Raw genomic sequence first — 13,877 nt, 5'->3', positions numbered from 1 at the left:
AATCCTCTATTAATATTGGTGATACTACTAGTGATGTCTACAAAATTTCAACTACAACTCAGCCAAAAATAGCAATAATAGACCTGTGATGTCAATTTCAATGTGGTTGTTTAAACCTCAGCCTTAAACCTCTAGACCACAGAATTGTAATAAAACTGGAACAGCACATTCGTAGTTCACAGATTTGAATAGCAGTTCCAGTTGTGAATGAAGTTGTGTGGTGTAGGGGTTTAAACTTGAGTTTTAAACCACAGCTAAGCACACTGCAGTTGACACACAATGCTTGTTGCAGCTGAAAGACAATGTTTACTGTGAACAGGCTGTGTTCATAATACTGTGTGAGAAGGTTGTATGCGCATTTATTTCTATGGCAATCTGTAACTTCATATGAGAGGAATATCACGCCGTAGTTCTTATGCAAACCGCATTCTTTTTATAATAAGAAATTAAACTTCAAGTCGTCACTTACAACTTTGAGTTTTTATTTCTTCGTTTTATTTCAGCATTACAAGCAAGTAGAAAAATTAGGTTCTGACTCGAGAACTCACACAAGAGCAGTAAGTTGTGGTTGGCTAGTGCATGACGTCATTAACTCCTGCAGTTCTTTTTTTATAAGGCACGTGATGTCATCCCAGCTGTCCCTTTAGTCTCTCCAGTCTTAATGGAAAACAAAATTAATTTGAGATAATAGTACTAAAAACTACTTACTGGCTGTCCAGCGGACAATCCAGGGTAAGCCGCAGCCTTAAGTAGCTTTCTTTGTTGATTGAATGTAAAGGTTGAGCAGATTCTCCATAAATATTTTTAAATGGTTTACAGAATTGTAAACCATTTAAAATGTTTTTTGGGAAAATAATAAGCAGTTCTAAATATGACAATGGTTTCCTTTAACAGAGTCTCAGAGACTCTCTGAGTCTCAATCAACTAGCCAATAAAATGTTGTTTTAGCTTTTGATCTAAGAATTTATTGAATACTTTTATAGTCATCTCATGGGCCTTTGCATTTTGGTGTCTTCTTATCTTCTCCACAGCCCTTAAAAAAACAGATTCCTGTTTACCCATCAAAGAAGTCTCAAGATCGCCACCCCGTTCTCTATAGATATTTGTTTTTTTTTGATGGAGCTGTGGACATGTATGGCCTTGGCATCAAATCCTGGGGTGTGAACTTCAACAAGTTGTTGCCACAGGCAGTTCCAAGTGGTTGTTGCCCAGACCTTCCATAACCCCATGCTGACCTTAGACGCTATTGCTCTTGAAACATAAGAAGATTGAGCTCTCTTGGTTCCACTAAGCACCTTGATAATCAGCACACTATTTGAAGCCTGTGCTTTGTATGCTTGCCTGTGTAGTGAAATAATATATGAAATGGAATTTATACAAGCTACATTAGCCATTAGCTACATTAGTGCTCTGCTCCCACGAGTGACAAGAGGTAGATCTAAATCTAATATAACGAATAAAATCAGGAGGATGGAAGATATGGAATAATTGTTTCCATATACATTAATAGATATTATGGCTTTTTACAAATATTTTCAAATGAGTGAAAGGATCCAAAGACTGGTAGGGCATCTGCTGCTTTTGTTATCCCTGAGTTTAAGGTGGAGCAAGCCAGAAGACTATCAGACAACTTGTCCGCATTTACTATATGTATTGCAATAATTATTGCATTACAATGGGCAGAGGAGGTTAGACCAGAGAGAACAATTATGTGCTCAGATTGCCCAGCCAATCAGCGCTAATGAATTTGCAATCATTCAGCGCTAGCAGTTCAATAGATATTTTCTTTGAAATATTTAAGTATATAAGTCTTTATTTAGAACCCAGCAATTAAGGCTGTCTGTTAAATTTGTATGGATACCTGCTCATGTAGGAGTACTTGGCAATGAGAGGGTAGATACATGAGCTAAACAGGCATTAAAGATAGGTGAAACACAGATTGAGGTAGGTATTAGTAAATCAGAAGCTAAAGGGCTAATCAAAAGTCCTTTCAAAATGAGATGGCAGGATGAGTGGAATAAAAAAAGCAAGTGTCAACATTTATTTGCCATTAATCCATTGGTTGAGAATACAAGGGCTGGAGGGGGAGACAGGAAAGTGGAGAATGTTATATCGAGACTAAGACTTGGTCACACATGATTAAATAGTGAATTGCAGATTATAAAGATGCATGATTTAAGTAAATGTGATTTTTGTGGAAAATAAGAAACTGTTTTCCAAGTCATTAATGATTGTAGCAAATAGAGCAGGGAAAAAGGAATATTGAAAGCAAGTCTGCAAGAGATAAGTGAGGAAAGTCATGTTCATAAAATTATTTCAAAATCTATAGGAGATAGAAGCATGGAATTTTCCATACAGTGCTTAAAAGTCATACTGATTCATAGAATTTGAGTTTTTTATTTTTCATTTTAAATTTTTATCGCAAGTAGTCTGTCGGCCTCCTCAGTTCACAGCCCAACAACATCAGTGGGTGGCGGTAATGCAGCCTTTACCGTTTTCTGAACGCCTTTAAATGACACCGAAGAAGAAGCAACAGAAGAAGAACGACGGCTATGCCTTTTTAAAAACTTTAGTTTGTTGTTGTTGTTATTGTTTTATTTTATTTATTTATTTTTTTGGGGGGAGGGGGTGGGAGTAGTCATAGCTTAGCGGTCTTTGGGTCACACTCCAGCCCAGTAGGTGGCGGTAATGCACTAATGTTGGTCTCACAACCGCCTAAAACTACAAATAAGAAAAAGTAGATTAACTTCTGTGGTCTGTATTTCATTTGCTGCTTATGTAGTGGTGAGGCAGTCTCTGGGCAATCGACGTTGCATGGTTTGGTTTTAATATAACAGGAGTGCTTGGAGTACTCAGTTGGTCTTAAAGTTTTGAGCGAAGAGCTTATTTTATATTTAAGACAAAAACGATTATTTAGCAGATTGTATGGAATTGAGGATGGACATGAGTTTTTAAAGTTTTTACAAAAGCTGACTTTGCTGTAGTAGGGTTTATAGTAGTTAGTCCACGTCTTCTCCAGTAGGTGGCGGTATGCATAATTAAGCTAGTAATATTACCATTAAACCATAGAAGAAGTCATTCATGTGAGCGTATTGCGGAACAGTTCAGTGATCGGAACTTGAGAACTCGAGAAGGTCGAGTGTAAAACCGGTGAGTATTTCACGTATAATGAAGCCAAATTTACTGTAACAAATGTCATTTGGATACTTTTATTGGCGCCATTTACACGAGGACGTTGTGTGAAAATAATTAGAGAGAATTACAGTCAAATTCATTTCAGCTCAGAGTCACCGTACAAATCGAGGGCCTTGGTAGCGTTAGCTAAGTCAGGGCTAGCTAACAGTCATTTTGACCCGAAGCGGTCAGCTAGGTCACCACCCGCATGTTCTATGGTGTACACAATACGGATGGCTAGTAAAGGTTACTAGTTTGGCTTAGTAAACGTTAGTTTTCTACTTAACTAGCTGTTATACAGCTAACGTTTGCTTACGAACGAGCTTAGCTTGTAGCCTTATAGTGTCGTAGTTCCATCGTTTTATTGAACATTAATTGTCCAAACGAACCGGCTGCTAGCTAGCTGTCAAATTCTTAACATTAGCATCATTAGTTGTATCAATACAGTAATTTGAATGATTTTTATTTGCCCGCTAGTGGACTAACGTTATACTTCCGTGTCTAATCCCTCCATAGATAGTCCATCGTAATGTTCTCTCTCACTTGTAAACTGCTCATGAAAGGTTAAACACGGATAACTTTACTTTACCTGGACTAGAATCTAGAAGTGTTTAAGTGTAGAATGTCGTTGTCGCTAGCTGAAATGGATTGGCTGAGGGGGGGATTTTTAAAGTATTGGTAGCAACGGTACAATTGTAATGCTTGTTACGTTGCGTACGTGATGGTCTTCTGAGGTCAAATGAGGATAGCCAAATGGCTGACTTTCATTCGCCTCTTAAAAAGTAAGCGTAAGCATTAACAAAACGGTAGCTAACCTTTGTTATTGTAGCCAGCTTGAAACGTTGAATTAACTCAAATTAAGTCGATTAGACTTGTGACTTGAGTCATTTGAGAGTACATTTTTGGTAATCAGCTCGCTAATGTTGATAATTGATGAATAAATGGGCGACCGACTTAGAATTTTTGCCCTCCACAATATGCATACACGTGCGAATGTAAATTGCATATACATACATGCATACATACACATCATGATCTCAAATAGACAATATGAAATTGGAGGAGGGGGGAAGACGTAGCCAGGTCAGTGTGTTAACTATGCAGCTTTGCAGCTATACGGCTAGGAAGCTCATGAAAATGTAATTGCAGTTTGCTTACTCATGCATCTATAAAATCTTTGATAGGTTTTCCTTGATGGAATGGACATTCCTGAATGTGATCAATTTTTTTTTTGTTCTATACACTTTGCTTTAAGTAAGGCAGTGTCTATTTACTGCAGCAGTGAAACATTTAACTTTTCATGCCCATGCAGATGGCATTCAGAAGCATTATTTTCCACCCCAGCATCAGAAACCAATTTTGTTTATCGACAACTTCACTTAAAATTGAATTTATATGAAGTCGTATTTCTTCTTTCCATTCTCACTCACTCACCATTTTATCATTTTTATTTCCTCTTCACATTGGACAGCCCTAATATGTATAACTGAATGTTTCTTAGAAATATCCTAGAAATAAGCTCTCACACTCTGTTATTGGCAAATATTAATTAGGCTTTGTGATTACTGATCCATGTGTGGCATACAATTGGGATACTCTATTAACCTCAATGATATGGCTAACTTTCCAACAGATGCTACAAAGGTGGTCTTCATTTGCTTATTAAGGCCTTGTGTAGTACTTGTGTCTGAACGTTCAAAATGGAACCATAAAACATATTATGCATGAACATACATGTACCGCATACATGCACTGAAGTGGGAATTCAAATTTCATCCTCATAACAAGCTCACAAATCACTATAGCTACTTCCTCCTAAGCAGCCTAATTTCTGACCCTATGAATGAGTAAATTTGTGTTAAATTGACCTTTATTGAAATTTGGAATGTCCAGTTTGCAATGCAAAGCCAAGTACAGTCGGCACTGGCATGGGTCGAATTTGATCCGAGACCGCGGTGCTTACTGTGCGTGCTTTTACGGAGTGAGCCACCCAGAAGCCCCTCTGACGCAATCTTCTGCTCGTGTGAGGTTTCAGGTGTCACAATGTCTCTGCCAAAGCCAGTCATGCGAGGACTCCTTGGGAAGCGTCTGAGGTTCCACTTGCCCATCGCCTTCGCCTTGTCCTTCGCTGCTGCCGCAATCTTCAAGGTGAAATTGCAGAACTGCTGCTGTTTTTTATTTTTTTAAATTTCTTTGCATCAACAGTTCAGGAAAGTGCAGACGGGCTTCCTCTCTTCACTCTGCGGTCCACTAGCTGGGCCACGCATCACGCCGGACAAGCGCACTTACTGCTGGTGCCCGGTTGCCTTGGGTGGTCTTTATGAAGCACACTTTGACCGATGCCCTCCCTCCCTGCATATGCATGGGCTGGCAGGGTGCACCATTGGCTGTAGTGTCAGGTGAAACGGGGCTTCAGTCAGTAGGGTAACTCACGCCTCATCACACAACAGCAACGGCTCATTTGTGGCTCAAGGCCACCTGCCACCTCCCTGTCCCTTCTGTCTTAAGTAGCACAGTTCGGATTGCAGTGCCCAACTTGTGGCCAGCAGGCTGACAAGAGTCGGTGCTACTTTTCTCTATTCTCACTGATTGTGTATTGCAGCAATGGGACAATTAAAACCAACAGATTGGGACTGAAGAAAAGGGCAAACAGTTTTTAAAAAAATTATGTAATTAAAATTGGTGCGATTTTCACAGATCAGGGTTATTTGGGTATTATTAATTCAGGTCTTTACCTCAAGCAGATATCAAAACTGACGTACTGCATCTTTTACACAGACATGGAATGGTGTCGTTGCTTGCGTGTGTCTGAAGATTTTTGAATCTGAGGTGATTGAAGTATTGTGTGTGTTTACAGCTGAAATTCATTTGGTTCATTTCATTTTTAACCACTGAAATTTGCTTTCAAATTTGATAAAATATTCCTCAAGCCTTGAATTTCACAATCCCGTTATCAAAACAAATCAAATGTCCATGCACTGTGTCCAGTGAGATTTTGAGTCCAAAATGCCAACTGTCAGTTGATTATATATTTTTCAGTCCTAAAAAAAATGCAGGTTAAATGAATTATTGAGGAACATCCAAAAATCCCACTGTTTTCTGTCATTCATGTTGGTATATTGCTTGAATCTTAAAACTAACATAGTTGTGGGGTTTGGGTAATGTGGCTGATTTCATTTTCGTTTACAAATCATTCCTGCTGAAAGTATTTTTCATTAATGCTGTATTTTTACTTGTGAATGCGTTTTGACGTGGTACACACTTACAAAAGCTGGGTGCATATTGTATAATTGGTTACCTTGCAGATTTACTCATTAAGAAAATAAATGGGAACCATTAATCCAAGGCAATACTGGTAATTTGGTAATGAGCCAAGCAGCTCATTGATGATAATTGGTAATTAAGATTTATTGTCCCACTGTTTGAGTGATATTCAGTTGATATTCAGATCAGTTGTTTCATTTATCAGGCGTTTCATCAATTGTTATATTTTGTTAAATGGGCTCTGAAGCCTTAGCTGATGAGTGTTGCAGACTACTAATATATTTTTAAAATAGTGGCTGTTTTCATGTATGAGACATGTAGGTACTGCAGCTTGGTGCTGGACAGTGTCTGCAAATGGTACCTGCAAATTGGAATCTAAGGCTATAGTACCAGTGTTCACACCATATTGGTGTGGAATTAACTTTGCTGAAGTGTTTAATTGGCGCAAGAAGTCCCTGCAAATAACCTCTTTCTTCCTCCAGTACGGAGTTACCGAGCCCAGAAAACAGGCGTATGCTGATTTCTACAAGAACTACGACGCCACGAAGGAATTCAATGCAATGCGGGAGGCTGGCGTGTTTGAAAGCTGCAGGCCAACTGGTGAATAAACAAATGTGAGTTCATGTTTTTAAAAGTTGGTTTGTGTCTGAGTATTGTTCCTGTTAACTGTTCTGTGAAAAATTTCAAATGATTTTTACACTCTGGATGCATCGTTTATTTAAACAATTGTATATACCTGGCATCCGATGAGTAAACGTCTAGTGGTCACGTGCAGAAGTAATGATACCGTGGCATGTTTTTTTTCTTCCTGTACAGGTGATGGCCCAATATCCATTCCTGACGTAAACCTCCTGCACCTTGATGTTTTTTTGAACAGGACCGTGTTCTGTACGCTCTCAGTTAATCAATTAAACCTGTTTCTTCTGGAAACCTGCCTGGTCTACTTGTGTGTTTCAAGTGTGTGTATGAAATGCTGTGAAGAATATTCACAGAAAAAAAGCATTACTGAGTTTATATGAAAGTAAACCTGAAAGTAATGTGAAATATACATGGCCAAGACAGACCTAATTAATGAAAGCCAAGTCTAAACATGTGTTAATTAAATGTGAAGCATCTAATTGTTTGGGCATTCCTAATGATCTATGGAGTCTTAACTTAGTATTTATGGTATTATCCCTGAGACTTGGAAGGCAGCCCTTGTGCTCCCTCTTCACAAGGATGATGACCCCTCTGACCTTGATAAGTGTCATCCAATATCAAAGTTAATCTGTATTTCCAAAGCACTAGAGTCCCTTGTCAAGTTAAACATATTTTCAACATCTTAAGCGGTTTTAAATCCACCTGGATCCTTGATTAAAAGCCCTTGTTGAATTAAAATTGGTGTTCAATGTGGGGGGGGGGAAAACAAAGGACATGATATTTTCTTGATCTCATAAAAAAAGTCCTTTTGCTAAAATGACAGAGGTTGCTGAGGACTACCTGGGGCTAAAAGGTGTCAAATGCAGTCATAACAGTTCCCACGCAGCTCCACGACTCAGTGCCAGGACACCAAAGGTGCCGGCACAATCGCTCTGCTCAACACAGTTATCCCAACCAAACAGACCCAGACCTTTACAACCTTCTCTGACAACCAGCCCATTCAAGTGCTGATTCAAATGGATGAGGGGGTGGGCCATGACCACAGACAACAACCTTCTTGGCAAATTTGAGCTTTCTGGCATCTCTCCAACTCCACACAGGTTCCTGCAGATCGAAATGACCTTTGACATTGAGGCAAATGGCATTCTGAATGTGTCAGCAATGGACAAATGTATGGGCTTTTGTTAAATTGTGTATGACTGCTGTGTCGTGAAGTTTCTGCACAATGTGAATATTTGGTGATGAAAGTATATGTTTTTCTGTCGCTCATCATTGAGCACGATGCTCTCTGCCTTCAACTGAGAAGGGGCTGCAGCGCTGTGTCCTGTCCTGTGCCTGACTGCCCTGCTGACAGTGAAGGGTCCTGTGAATAGTGTCCTGTCCTGAAATGCCAGTGGGACATACAGTATAAGTGATTTGAACAATTTGATATTATTTAAATAACATACTTACGCCTGGCATACAAGGCGTAAGTTTGTTATTTAAATGTGTTTAAAAAAAAAAAAAGTTTTTGGTACACTGGCCACTTTGCTGTTTAAAATGATGGTACCCTACAATCGGTCCGAGTAAGAATTCTTGCAATGTTACAACCAGAGACTGTAAAAAACGACAACACGGGAGTGAAGCAGCTTGACAACTCTACAATCTTTGCCGTCGACATGACTTAACAGGAACGTTCTGCAGTGCGTGGCCCCTCCCACTACACAGAATCTTCTGCCTGCTTCTCGTACTGTCGGGACGGGTCGCGAAACTTCTCGAACGCTCCTGAAGATTCGCATCGCATCACTGGGAACATTTGCAGTCATTGGACGATGGAGTCCGATAATTCTCGAAGAAGGGCAAATTGTATAAAAAGAATAGCCTTCAGCTGGTCTGTTAAAGCTGACGAAGAGCACATCAGAGAAAAGGCGACAGCAGTTGAACAAGATTTATACGCGAGACACCAACGGATACCGAGCTTTCTTCTTTCTGTAAGTACCTAGTTTAATTAAGCCAGGTTGCTATAGTAACTGAAAGTTTTATAGGCAATTACCTGCCACCAGATGGGTATGTAAACTCTCGGCACAATTCCATTTTTTCGGGGATGGAATGCTAGTTTAATTACATCGTGTTTGCTCGCTAGATATTCTGCTTTTTTCTATCAGCGATGATTGCAGTCTGTTAGGTTTGAAGAAAAAATGTTCACAATCTACTTCACAATTTGTAATTTCTGCACAAGTACAGTTTACTAGCATGATTGTGCTATTCTGTAATATTGATGGAATTTCTTTTCGACTTGTGACATGATATCAAATAGTGTGTTTTAGGAACATGTTTTAAAGAGGGCTGCACCGTGTCTTGCAAGAGTAACTATTAAACTTTATTTTGCTCAATTTGTATAGTTCCCTCGACTTAAAATTTGTCGTGAAATCAGATTATTGACGTTTTTGATGGAATCAATCACTGTGAAGTATGTTTTTACCTTGTCTTCTGTTGTTTATGAGAGGAATTAAAACCCAAAACAGAACTGAGCAGATTATAACATGCAATGTGGAAACTGCAGAGACTGATATTTCTGATTTGCTTTGTTTTATTCTAGGACACGTGTATCAACAATCAAGAAAAATGTCTTCTGCAAAAGGAGTGTCAATCGGGATTGATCTGGGAACCACCTACTCCTGTGTGGGTGCGTTTCAGCACGGAAAGGTGGAAATCATTGCCAACGACCAGGGCAACAGAACCACCCCCAGCTACGTAGCCTTCACAGACACCGAGAGGCTGATCGGAGATGCTGCCAAGAACCAGGTGGCCATGAACCCCAATAACACCGTCTTCGATGCCAAGCGCTTGATCGGCAGAAGGTTCGACGATCCCGTCGTGCAATCTGATATGAAGCACTGGCCCTTCAAGGTAGTCAGCAATGGAGGAAAGCCCAAAGTTGAAGTGGAATACAAAGGAGAGAGTAAAGCATTCAACCCTGAAGAAATCTCCTCCATGGTGCTGGTTAAAATGAAGGAGATTGCTGAGGCCTACCTGGGGCAGAAGGTGTCAAATGCGGTCATCACTGTCCCCGCGTACTTCAACGACTCTCAGCGCCAGGCCACCAAAGACGCCGGCGTGATCGCCGGGCTCAACGTTCTGAGGATCATCAACGAGCCCACGGCAGCCGCCATCGCCTACGGCCTGGATAAAGGCAAGAGAGGGGAGCGCAACGTCCTGATCTTTGACCTGGGCGGAGGCACCTTCGACGTGTCCATCCTGACTATTGAGGATGGGATCTTTGAGGTGAAGGCCACCGCCGGTGACACGCATCTGGGCGGGGAAGACTTTGACAACCGCATGGTCAACCACTTTGTGGAGGAATTCAAGAGAAAGTACAAGAAAGACATCAGTCAGAACAAGAGGGCGGTGAGGAGGCTGCGCACAGCATGCGAGAGGGCCAAGAGAACCTTGTCCTCCAGCTCCCAGGCCAGCATCGAGATCGACTCTCTCTACGAAGGCATCGACTTCTACACGTCCCTCACCCGGGCACGCTTTGAAGAGATGAACGCCGATCTCTTCAGGGGCACTCTGGAGCCTGTTGAGAAAGCCCTGAGGGATGCCAAAATGGACAAGTCACAGATCCAGGACATTGTTCTGGTCGGAGGCTCTACCCGAATTCCTAAGATCCAGAAGCTCCTGCAAGATTTCTTCAACGGCAGGGAGCTGAACAAGAGCATCAACCCAGACGAAGCAGTGGCCTACGGGGCGGCTGTCCAGGCTGCCATCCTCATGGGTGACAGTTCTGAGAATGTTCAAGACCTGCTGTTGCTGGATGTGGCTCCGCTGTCCCTGGGCATTGAGACAGCAGGAGGAGTCATGACCGCTCTCATCAAGCGCAACACGACCATCCCGACCAAGCAGACCCAGACCTTTTCGACCTTCTCAGACAATCAGCCCGGTGTGTTGATCCAAGTGTTCGAGGGAGAGAGGGCCATGACCAAAGACAACAACCTGCTGGGCAAGTTTGAGCTTTCGGGCATCCCTCCGGCTCCACGCGGGGTCCCGCAGATCGAAGTGACCTTTGACATCGACGCAAACGGCATTCTGAACGTGTCGGCAGTGGACAAAAGCACTGGTAAAGAGAACAAGATCACCATCACCAATGACAAGGGTCGGCTGAGCAAAGAGGAAATTGAGAGGATGGTGCAGGAGGCCGACAAGTACAAGGCCGAGGACGACCTCCAGAGGGAAAAGATCGCAGCCAAGAACTCTCTAGAATCCTACGCCTTCAACATGAAAACTAGCGTGGAGGATGACAACCTTAAAGGCAAGATTAGTGAGGATGACAAGAAAAAGGTTATTGAGAAGTGCAACCAGGTTATCGCCTGGCTGGAGGACAATCAGTTGGCCGAGAAGGAGGAATATGAACATCAACGGAAAGAGCTGGAGATATTGTGTAATCCCATCATCACCAAGCTGTACCAGGGAGGAATGCCAACCGGAAGCTGTGCAGACCAGGCGCGGTCCAGTGAAGGGTCCAGCTTTCAAGGACCCACCATTGAGGAGGTGGATTAAAAGTGCTGAACTACTCAACACAACAGTTTGCTGCACAATGGACTTATTTTCTGATGAAAACCTGTTTGAGGGGGGTTTTTTTCTCTTCAGTAGTTTTCAATTTCTGTGTTCAAATGGTTGGTTGTACCTGATTTTGTAACCGGTGTCAATACTTTGTGTTGAATACTACATTTTAATACTGAATATTTCCAATTGTATTGTAATGGTTAGGTGTCTTGTATGTTTCATAGTTTAAAAAGCTTTTTTGTTGTTTTTTTATTACAAATGAATGTGCACTTTGTAAATATGAATGGATGGAATTGTGAAACCAAGTAATTGTGGGAATGTTGGTCTTTTCTGCTGTATTTATTTATTGTTCATGAGATGTACTTTGGGTGATGGCAATAAATAATTTTAAATATTACTTTTGGATTTCATTCCTTCTCTTTCTAACCCTTAGTGTTCCCTTCAGTGTTGGTGTAACTTTTCATTTCTCCACCAGATGTCTCAAAATTACATGTCCCTAAATATTTTACTCAAACTACCCCTCACTAATCACCATACTCTTAAGTGAGGTCTCCCCTGAAAGTATTAACTGTGGCCGGCATTAGCAAACACCAAATACAGGCTGGAAGGAAGTGGCCATTCAACATACTTGTTCAAGGAAGCTTGTCTGAAATGTGATGTAACCATTATTTCATGCAATTATTTTAAATAGGACAGTCTCAAGTGTCAGCTTCCAAATATAAAATCAAGATTATTCTTGGGGTCAAAAGATCTAATTCAACTAATTCAGTAGCAAATTGAAATTTGGTTTTAAATAAAATACAATTATGTATAACCATTTTGAATCAAGGAAATACATTTATTTACATACACTTACAACACCATTAAATACATAGGCATTCTGTAGATACAGTAATAATAAAACTTCCTTTAGAATTCTTCAGGGAAATACAGCAGAAAGTACTTCATATAAAATGATAGGAGTAGTAAAAATAAGAACATTAACGACCATAGATGGAAAATAAAATCACACAAGATGAAAACAATGAAACAAACCTGTACAAAAGCGAGCATACATTTTAAAAAGCAGAATAAGGTAAATATAACAAAGAAAAAAATAGAAACAATGAAACAAAACCCATTAATAGCAAACAATTGAAACCCTACAAGAAGGCAAGGTTCTGATAATGAGTCTTAAAATGAGATTTAAATGATGACACTGACCCAGCAGTAGTGATTTTAAGAGGAATGCTGTTCTAGAGTCCTGGAACCTTCATTGAGAAGGCCATGTCTGCCTTTCAACCTTCACTCCGGAACAGCAAATATGGCTTGCTCAGAAGACCAGAGCCCTCTTTGAGAGCTGTAAGGTATTACAAGCTCACAATGTACTTGAGTGCCAAACTATGTATAAGTATATTAAAGTATATTACGTCTTGCAGGTAATCAATAACATTTTTACATAACTTGCAAATGGACATTGGCAACCATTATAGAGATGCTAAAATTGGAGTGGTAAGCAATCTCAGATTTGTTCTGTTCATTAATCTTGCTGCTGAATTTTGTACATCTTAAAGCTGGGTCAAAGCTTGACAATTCAGGCAAGTAAACACAGCATTGGAATGATCTAATCATGGCAATTTGAAAGAATGAGTAATTTCAGTGTCCTATGTAGCTGGTGACACCATGGTCAAACAAACTTTTAAGTACTGTTTGTTGGTTTGGATCGACAAAACACACCAAAGTTTCTGAAAACCGTTTGAAATGGGGAACACGTGGTTCCACAAGTGTCTGGATTTGATCTGACTGATTTAAGCCTAGAGTAAGGAGTTCAGTTTTATCAGAGTTCAGCAAAAAGAAATTGCGAGCCATCCAAATTTGAACATCACCTGAACGACCACCCAAAAACGACAGCTTGCTAAAATCAGTCAGTTTAACTGGCAAGTCCAACCAAGTGAAAAGTGATGCATATGCAAGAAAAACAGTTTCTTCACAATACTGACTACTGTTCAAAGTAATTGATACATTTTCTGAGCGTAAATGCAATGATAAGAGTAAATACAGTTCAGCTTAAATGCACAACCAAAGAAACAAAACTCTTTCTGTTTCACTTTCTGTTATGCTGCTGACAGGCTACCAAAAGTGCTTCTTGTAGAATGAATTACTGTACAGCAGTGATGTACAGTAAGGGCAGACAGAAAAGGCAATGTCAAGCTTACTTTCTGATAATATAGCATGGATTGTTAAAATGTTTATGACTGCTGTGTCATGAAGCAGATTCT

The 13,877-nt window shown here is 40.5% G+C and overlaps 2 protein-coding genes across 2 annotated transcripts; both read left to right on the top strand.

Annotated features, from left to right (window-relative positions):
* The first annotated feature begins 2,811 nt into the window (after window positions 1–2,811).
* On the top strand, window positions 2,812–7,372 carry LOC118210667 (cytochrome c oxidase subunit 6C-1). The gene is made up of 4 exons (XM_035387031.1): window positions 2,812–3,150; window positions 5,210–5,322; window positions 6,921–7,052; window positions 7,255–7,372. The coding sequence occupies exons 2-3, from the start codon at window positions 5,218–5,220 to the stop codon at window positions 7,044–7,046; spliced, it is 231 nt and encodes a 76-aa protein (XP_035242922.1). The 5' UTR covers window positions 2,812–3,150; window positions 5,210–5,217; the 3' UTR covers window positions 7,047–7,052; window positions 7,255–7,372.
* Window positions 7,373–8,796: 1,424 nt separating this feature from the next.
* On the top strand, window positions 8,797–12,016 carry LOC118211160 (heat shock 70 kDa protein-like). The gene is made up of 2 exons (XM_035388075.1): window positions 8,797–9,047; window positions 9,656–12,016. Exon 2 carries the CDS (start codon window positions 9,682–9,684, stop codon window positions 11,611–11,613), a length of 1,932 nt encoding a protein of 643 aa, XP_035243966.1. The 5' UTR covers window positions 8,797–9,047; window positions 9,656–9,681; the 3' UTR covers window positions 11,614–12,016.
* Window positions 12,017–13,877: the final 1,861 nt, after the last annotated feature.

This window comes from Anguilla anguilla, chromosome 13 (assembly GCF_013347855.1).
Source record: "Anguilla anguilla isolate fAngAng1 chromosome 13, fAngAng1.pri, whole genome shotgun sequence".
Taxonomy (NCBI): domain Eukaryota; kingdom Metazoa; phylum Chordata; class Actinopteri; order Anguilliformes; family Anguillidae; genus Anguilla; species Anguilla anguilla.
The sequence above is the reverse complement of the archived record's forward strand: the minus strand, read 5'-3'. Positions and strand labels throughout refer to the sequence as shown.

What these genes read in the sequence shown, in the direction of transcription:
- LOC118211160 (XM_035388075.1), top strand. Translation starts at nt 9,682, where the DNA reads ATGTCTTCTGCAAAAGGAGTGTCAATCGGGATTGATCTGGGAACCACC.
- LOC118210667 (XM_035387031.1), top strand. Translation starts at nt 5,218, where the DNA reads ATGTCTCTGCCAAAGCCAGTCATGCGAGGACTCCTTGGGAAGCGTCTG. An exon ending in CTGCTGCCGCAATCTTCAAG is followed by an intron (nt 5,323 to 6,920) that starts GTGAAATTGCAG and finishes TTCTTCCTCCAG; the next exon opens with TACGGAGTTACCGAGCCCAG.